The sequence below is a fragment of the Hordeum vulgare genome, chromosome 3H, assembly GCF_904849725.1.
Source record: "Hordeum vulgare subsp. vulgare chromosome 3H, MorexV3_pseudomolecules_assembly, whole genome shotgun sequence".
NCBI classification, from domain to species: domain Eukaryota; kingdom Viridiplantae; phylum Streptophyta; class Magnoliopsida; order Poales; family Poaceae; genus Hordeum; species Hordeum vulgare.
The window spans coordinates 335,842,509-335,851,200 of NC_058520.1; the positions used below are offsets into that span (position 1 = coordinate 335,842,509).

Sequence of the window (8,692 nt, forward strand, 5' to 3'; positions counted from 1 at the left end):
GAGTAGTCTAAAAAATTAGAAGTATGTACGATCTAAAAGTTGAAGTAGAAATGACCCATTATTAAAACCAACTGAACCTATGCGATAAATAAAGTTCCATCGACTATTTTCATATACATGTGTTACATATGAATATGTGTTTGTAAGCAATAACCACCAACAGACATATCGCTATAGACAAAACTAACCTAGATTTGAAACAAGTCCGTTGTTCAGAAATTGTTCTTCTTTTATACTTAAAAATTAACAATTTCTTCCTTTGTTTATAAATATAAGATGTTTTAAATATTTTAATATGATCTACATATAGACTGAAATGAGTGAATAAATATATTGAAACATTCTATACGTACGATTCATAAAATAGTTAGAGCATGTTATATTTCTCAACGGAGGGAATTAACAACACAAGTGAGCAAATAATTCATTCAACCCATCGCCATCTGCGGTCGTCGCCAAAAGTAACAGCGCCCCTCAGCCAGAGCCAGCTCCAATCCCCCATCTCCAAACCAAATCAAACCCAAGGAAAGCCCAAATAGAAAAGCGTGCTGTTTTTTCCTCCTCTCGTGCGCCTCTCACCCCCCGCGATCCCAATTCGATCCGCTCGCCCCTCTCCCGATCCACCCCCCTTCCCCGGTCGCCCAATCCGGCCGCCGCCGCCCGGATTCGCGCGGATTCGGCCGCGGACTCGCGCCTCCCGGGGCCGGAAACCCTAGATCCACCGCCGCCGCCACCATGTTTTGGCGCATGACCGGTCTCTCCGCGGCCTCGCCCGTGAGTTCCCTGCTCGTAGCTCCCCCCCCCCCCCCACCCCCCTCCGCTCTCTCAGATTGGTTTGTTCGTCCGTCCGCCCCTTTGTGCTGCGGTGGCTGCGAGCTTGGTCGTGAACCCATTTGTTTAGATTGACACTGTGGATTGGGTGCCGCACTTGGGTTGTATAATGCTCGCTTGCTCTTATTTTGTTCTCGGGTGCGCTGCGACTGCGAGGTTTGTGATTTTGCATTGGCGAGCTCGTGCATGTGCTCTTATCATGATTGGGGCGGGTTGCAGGGATGGAGTAGATGCCTTCGGTTTGGATTCGGTTATGTTTGCATGCAAGTTAGCCATGGGGAGGACTCGGATCATTGTGTAACAGGGGATGCATATGGCAAAGCTGCTGTGTTCCTAAAACTGAATCCCTGATCTGATGTGTGATACCATTTGATTAGCATCGTAAACTGAAGATTCATATGAGTTGGGTACTTAAGCTGTTTTAGGATGAACTTACTCTATGAGCTACTTGGTTTCTACTAATTTTCTTCCGATATAATATCATGTTTGAGAAAAACTAAGTACCTTTCCAATTCCAGTTCCATTCGTTGGTATTGTGTTCAGTTGCCTTCATAAAATCTTGTGTTCAATCATCCATACTCAGCTGTATCAGGATTTGTATGATGATTTTACTCAATGGCTCCATCATTTCATCTCATGTCTCACATCAATCATGAATAATAATGATAAATATAATACTATTTCATACCAATGTAAATAATTTTTTATCCTCAATGATATATTTATATATTTTCATAGTATTTTAGAAACAAAGGTTATGAATATACCTAACTTAATATATTATTTTTTCAGGTGGATACAATCCTAGACAAGGAAAATTTTACACTTGAAGAACTTCTTGACGAGGATGAAATTATTCAAGAGTGCAAAGCACTGAACACCCGACTCATAAATTTGTAATTTCCTTGAGCTTCTGTTATTAGTTGAGGTTTACATGGGTGTCATGTTTGATTTATCGTCTAACCTTACTATTCATTTTCATACTGTGTACTAGAGTATCAAATAAGAATTATATATTTTTCTCTTCAGATAGCTGCAACCGTTGTAAAGGAAACAAAGTTGCTTATTAGGTTAAGGGAATATGAACCAGTGTACATATATGAGTCAAGTGCATTTGTTTTTGCACTTAAGAGAATCATGTGCCCCATACATAGGAAAGATAGAATCATCCTACTGCATTCCTTTTCTGGTCCTTTCATGACCCATGCTGTTCAAAGGCTAATACAGAAATTGGATTACTTACGAGCTGGAATGGGATGTAGAGTATAACCCAAAGTTTCTTAGTAGGAATACAACCTTAATGGAATTCGGAATGGGACTTTAGCATTTCCCTCCAGCAGCACTTTGTTTGGGGATGGTTGATTGCTTTTTGATTCTCTAAATCCAAATCCTGCCTCAGTATTTTGGATTGATCAGACCGCCTATTGTAGAAGAGATAGCTTGCTAAAAATAGTACCGCATTTGTGCTTAAGAAAAGGCTTTCTTGTCCGGGTCTATATCCACTTGTAATACACCACACACCCCACTATCAATAGTTTGCTGCATATGCACAGTTTTAATCCCATCATAGGAAGAAAATCTGCACAGAATTTGCAGTTTGTTTTTGGCACTAATGCTGGCAGTAGTGCTTTCTTCTAAATAGATAGTTCACACAGTTATTTTGTTTACAAGCAAGGATCACTATTTTCTGAGTATGCTCTTTTCTTGAGGAGGGTAAAACTGTTTCTATTCCCCTTTTCATTTTCCTCTACAAATAGATGCTTAGTTTTACTTTTATCTGTATTAACCTGCAAAGAAGTAAACCAGATGCTTTCTGAGCAAGTACAAGTAATTAAACTAGTATTTTGCACCTTCAAACCAAATTGGCACATTGAGTTTTTGTGATAAATCGCCTGGTTGAATGAATGACTGATATAGTTAATACCTATATTGGCCTTCATTTTCTTGTCTGCAATGACATCCATTGTTCCTTGAGTATTTCCAGCATATAATGCTTGAAATGTTTTCTGTAGCCTGCGTGACAAGGCCCAGGTCGAACAATTGCTTCGTTATGTTGTTGAAGAAGTTCCGGATGATGCTGAAAAAAAGCGCTCTTTCAAGTATGCCATTGGTTATTAACATTCATTACCTTTATATGTTAAGGACAGAGTTTCCTCCTTCGTAGAAATTTACCCATTCCTTGCAGGTTCCCTTTCATTGCTTGTGAGATATTTACTTGTGAAATCGATGTCATTTTGAGGACCCTAGTAGAGGATGAAGAGGTTAGAGTAAAAACTTTCTTGTCCTTTTGACGACATTGCCAGATATGTTTCATTACAACCATTCTAGCTAATTTTATTTCTCTTTCTCTTCTGCATTACAGTTAATGGATTTGCTTTTCTCATTTGTGAAACCTGATCATCCACACAGCACATTATTATCTGGTTACTTCAGTAAGGTATTTCATTTTATTTGGATTATTTATACCTGAATCATGGCATAAATTCATTCTAAAAGCTCCCTCCAGAAGTTTGGTCTTGCCTTTTGTTAATCTGATGTTGATACTCTCATCTTGTAGTCGTTGTCATATTTATTACAAGTTTGATTACTTATTTGTTGTAGGTGGTAATTTGTTTGATGCTGCGGAAGACTGCCCCATTAATGAATTATGTTCAGGTATTCCTTGTCCACTATAAACAAGGAACGGTTTATTAACTCACACTTAGAACTTATGGGGTATATGTTCATTTAGTGTACTTTCTTTGAATATTTGGGCTGTTTGGCCAATCAAGGCAAGCTAATGTTTTGCGCTGGGTCTAGCTTTCATTCAAACAATTCTGTGCTCACCAATTTCATGCCACTAGCTTGATTCTTGAGCATTTCAATGGATTACAACACACTCATTTTTGTTTAGGAGCATCCAGAGATCGTTGTCCAACTTGTCGACCTGATTGGGATCACATCTGTAATGGAGGTGAGATGTTATTGATAATTATTACATTTATTGGATTGATGTTTTGGCTGCCACAGTTGGTTGATGCTGCTGCCCCTGGAATTCTTCAGGTGCTGATACGTCTGATTGGTGCTGATGAGACCATATATTCAAACTATGCTGATACAATGCAGTGGTTAGAAAATACAGATGTTCTTGGAATGATCGCAGATAAGTTTAGCTCATCGGTGAGTTGGGGAAATATATAGCACTAGGGAAATGTATTTATTTGTTTATCTTGCCTTGTTGCCTTTGCATATACCTGCTTGTATTTTCTGAGACATAATTGCATACAAACCTACTCCCTCTGTCTGTAGTGTCAAAAACGCTCTTATATTATGGGACGTAGGGAGTAGCAAACCTTTTGTCTTGAGATATTTTACCTATGTAAACATAAGCCTCCTAAATAACAATATTCAGTTTCTCACTGAAAAAATTCAATTGAAATGTTTCTAGCAGAAATTTGACCGTGTAATATTGCCAAGCAGGACTCTCCTGAAGTGCATGCCAATGCTGCCGAAATTCTTTGTGCTGTGACTCGATGTGCACCTCCATCTCTCGCTGCAAAAATATGCAGTCCAAGGTCTCAATCTTTAGAACTTTATTGCCATCACAGTTTTAATCTTTATTGGGCAGGGGAAAACCTTTCAGCAGGAAAGTGCTTTGATTTTTTTTTTTTGGTAGTGGTGAGAATCACAGAAAGAATATCCGTGCATTTCTTCTAAATAATCCTTTACATGTAAAGAGTCCATGTCTATTTTATGCTTGTAAAGAGTCCATGTCTAAATTTATCTGAAGAGGCTTTATATAGATGGGGACAAAGCCCTACATTTACAAGTAGGTTTCCTTGTTCGTTTTCCTTTTTGGATCTGAAATATGTATGTTACGTTCTATGCAATTGCAGTTTTGTTGGGAGGTTGTTCTGCCATGCCCTTGAAGGATCAAGACCCAAGTCTGTGCTGGTTCATTCATTGTCAGTGTGCATATCTTTACTGGACCCAAAAAGATTGGCATCAGCTTCCTATCAAGCATTCAGAAGCAATGTAAGTCATGGGGCATTGGTCACTGCCAGTCCTGAGACAGTTGATGGTATGCTCGAGAGTCTAGGTGAGTGTTGGGTATTTTGTGCAAGATTTTGCTAGGAAAACCTTCGTCCTTAATCAATTATAGACCTTGTCTACACTACACCGTGTGTCATGGTTTGCTAGATCTTTTTTTAGATTTATTGTTATAGCTGACATACTTCTGTAGGTAATTTGCTGAACTTATTGGACACCTCTGCTGCTGAAAATGTTTTGCCTACAACTTATGGATGTTTACGCCCACCTCTGGGGAAACATCGACTGAAGGTACTGGGTGTTGCAAATCCCTTCAGTTGACCATTTGGTATTTCAATATTGTAGTGATCATTTCTGAGCCTTGAGCTATTTGTTTCCTGTCCAGATGGACTTACTTTATTTGTATTTTGTAAAAAAGGTGTCTAGTCTTGTCTGGACCGACCTACTACAGTTTTGGTGTGGTTACCTGGGGTTTAGACGTAGACGAGATGCATGCATGCTTGGATCCTAGTGTGTGATCAAATGTTATTTGTATATCATTTCTATCTGCCGAGCCATATAGAACGTATTAGTGTTATTTAGCACTGCATGCTCTTACATTTCGGCAATGTTATAGTGTCTTGGTTTCTGCTCGTTTTTGTTAAGCTGGATATACCCTTTCTTACAGATTGTGGAGTTCATCTCTGTTTTGCTGACAGTTGGTAGTGAAACTGCTGAACAAGAGCTGATCAGCCAATCGGCAATAAAGCGCTCCATTGACCTATTCTTTGAGTAAGATGGATATATTATGTTCCTTTGCTTCATCATTGTTTAATTAAAGGGCTGTCTCATATGTTTGTTATAAACCACAGGTACCCGTACAACAACTTTTTGCACCATCATGTCGAGAATATAATTGTTTCTTGCCTGGAGGGTAAAAGAACAGAACTTGTCGAGCATGTTCTTAATGAATGTGACATTGTTGGTAAAATTCTTGCTGCCGACAAGCTTTCTTCTTTGTCAACAGAGTCTAATGGGGTAAGTTATATTTATGCTATCACATGTTTGTCCTAATACTACCAAGAACTCCCGATCATGCTTTGCCTCTTGTGTGCAGCCTACTGTGCCGTCTGAAGGGAAAACCCCTTCAAAAATTGGGAATGTTGGTCACATGACAAGAATAGCCAATAAACTCATTCAGTTGGGAAATAGTAATAGCACAATCCAGACTCACCTGCAGGTATCTTTCCTATTTGTGCATCCACTCAATACTTAGCAAGTATGATTTTTCTACAGTTTTCTATGCCTTGTTTTGACCTGGAATCTTTTGTTTGAGTAGGGTAACAGTGAGTGGGTTGAATGGCAGACAGATGTTCTGGTCAGGCGAAATGAGGTGGAGAATGTTTATCATTGGGCTTGTGGGTAGGTTCTCTTTCCTTGTTTAGCATGCTATATCTTGCTTGCATTTTCTCTAAGTATCGCTGGACTTGTCTGCTGCAGACGGCCAACCTCGCTTCATGACCGTGGTAGGGATAGTGATGATGACGACTTCCGAGACAGGGATTATGATGTTGCAGCTCTGGCCAATAACTTGAGCCAGGCATTCCGCTATGGGATATACAGCAATGATGACATTGAAGAGGTATGCTAATGTGCTACTCCCTCCGTTCCTAAATATAAGTCTTTTAAGAGATTCCACTACAAACTACATACGGATGTATATAGACATATATTTTAGTGTGTAGATCTCTCATTTTGCTCCGTATGTAGTCTGTAGTAAAATCTCTTAACAGACTTATATTTAGGAACGGAGGGAGTAGTTTGTTTGACTTGATGGTTCGCTACTATTGAAATATTTATTTCCTGCATCTTGCTATTGTTTCTACTGTGGTATTATATATGCAGACATATTAACGATGCACGCTGATCATTTGAATGCAGGCGCAAGGGTCACTTGAACGGGATGATGAGGTATATTTAAGTAACGTATTGTTTCTCTTGTTATTTGCACACAATTCTAGCATTCTTGCTTTCATTTTCTCTAAGTTCGTTTGGAAGCATATAACATTATGGTTAGTTGGTCCATGGAATGTATAATGTACCGACAAGTATATTGTTTTTGTTTTAGCCTAATATAATCTCTTCTATTTGCCTTTCAGGATGTCTATTTTGATGACGAATCAGCTGAGGTGGTAATATCTTCCCTGCGTCTGGGAGATGATCCGGACGGGTAATTTCCTATCTTAAATCGTACTCCAGCACCCTTGATTTTTTTGTCTTGTAGGAGGTAACTGATTGGCAATGTATCATGTGTTTAAAAGCAGTTCCCTCTTTACAAATTCAAATTGGTTCACGTTTGATGGAGAGAGAGGTATCAATGACCGTTTAGCTGCCTCTATTCCTTCGTCCTCACCCAACTCTGAGGAGGCTTCCACAGACATCGAGGAAGTTGATGATGGTGAAGCAATTGGCACTGAGGATCAGATGGAAACCTTGGGTCTTGGAAATGGCCCTGCTAAGGAGGCAGACGATGATGCAGAATGTACCAAACAGGCAAATTTGAACAGTGAGAATGAACAACTAGAAAGTGCAGAAGGTACCAAGCGGCAACCGGATGTTTCAATTGATGGTACCGAAGTTAGCACCGATGAAGCTGCCTCTGAAGCAGCTGCATCTTCAGCCCCAGCTACTGAGACACAGGCAGAGAGAACAGTAGATAAACCAGCTGGCTCATCTGATTTGGACAATCCTATCTCTGAAGCTTCACCAGATCCTGATGTCAATGTGAGTAATTTGGCAGGCTCTGCATTATCTTCCCAGCAAGCTGTCCTTAACGAAGATGTTGAGGTACCAATCAAGACTGATGCAGTTGTGGATACTGAAACGAAAACTGATACAGTTGTGGAAACTGACGCAGTCGGGGATGTTGGAGTGAAAGCTGATGCAGTCGATGAGGTACCAAGCAAGGAAGTATCTGCCGTGGATGTTGAAGCTAAAACTGGCGCAGCAGAAGCAAATGAGTGAAGTGGCAGCCTATCTCATGGACTGAAATGGCATAGCTGACGAGCAATTATTAGTCAGACCCCCGAGAAGACAGGCAATCATCTTTGCTTCAAGTGCTCATCAGCCACAAGCAACTTCGGAGCAAACTGCTGTACAATAAGCAAGTGTACTATTTTGCCTTCCATTGTGGCCAATCACTGTACAAATGAGCACCATTGTCTAACTGCACGCGCACACATCATCAGAAATTGGTCAATTTGCTTCAAAATTTACCCTCCGTTTCATGGGCTGTGAAATGTCATTTGGCGGTAGTCTCGTGTCTTGCGATATGTGAAAACACAATTCTTTTTGGATGGCAACTGTTTTGTCTACCTAGTCTTTTGTTTCATCATTAGGTTAACTTTGGAACTATTATATTTCATATCCTATTATTTCTAGTTTAGCTATTGTAATTCTTTCTGACTCGATGTGCGTCAGTTCAAATAGAGCATGCTATTTCTTTATGAAAATATCTCTGTTCGTTGCTTTAAATTGTTTCAGTTCATGCTTGTTAAACATGTCTTAGTCTTGAGCAGTTGTTCCCGAACTATGTTGTTCTGATAACTACCAAAGCAGAATAAGCAGGATTTAGTTGAACTAGTTGGACAATTAAAAACCCATCCATGATTTTTACACAAGATCTTAATTTCATGAGAGCGTTAGGTAATGTCTGGCGTGAGACACTCAATTAGAGTGAATGATGAGGACACCACAACCATCAACAAGTCTTCAACAATAATAGGTCCGATCACAAGAAGTCACACTAAACTGATACGTGGTGAATGCTAACTTAAGTTTACCTTATAATCTT

At 39.7% G+C, this 8,692-nt stretch overlaps 1 protein-coding gene across 2 annotated transcripts; it reads left to right on the forward strand.

The window, feature by feature from the left end:
* The first annotated feature begins 491 nt into the window (after positions 1–491).
* On the forward strand, positions 492–8,351 carry LOC123443782 (serine/threonine-protein phosphatase 6 regulatory subunit 3-like). Of its 2 annotated transcripts, none has more exons than XM_045120309.1 (19): positions 492–774; positions 1,624–1,727; positions 2,844–2,930; positions 3,017–3,092; positions 3,194–3,268; positions 3,433–3,486; positions 3,725–3,784; positions 3,874–3,990; positions 4,291–4,385; positions 4,707–4,909; positions 5,054–5,151; positions 5,528–5,631; positions 5,712–5,877; positions 5,957–6,079; positions 6,179–6,261; positions 6,340–6,481; positions 6,781–6,810; positions 6,999–7,069; positions 7,161–8,351. In XM_045120309.1, the coding sequence occupies exons 1-19, from the start codon at positions 736–738 to the stop codon at positions 7,861–7,863; spliced, it is 2,430 nt and encodes an 809-aa protein (XP_044976244.1). In that variant the 5' UTR covers positions 492–735; the 3' UTR covers positions 7,864–8,351. The 2 variants fall into 2 exon arrangements, with proteins under 2 accessions (XP_044976244.1, XP_044976245.1); XM_045120310.1 differs by having other exon boundaries at positions 7,164–8,351.
* The last annotated feature ends 341 nt before the right edge of the window (positions 8,352–8,692 follow it).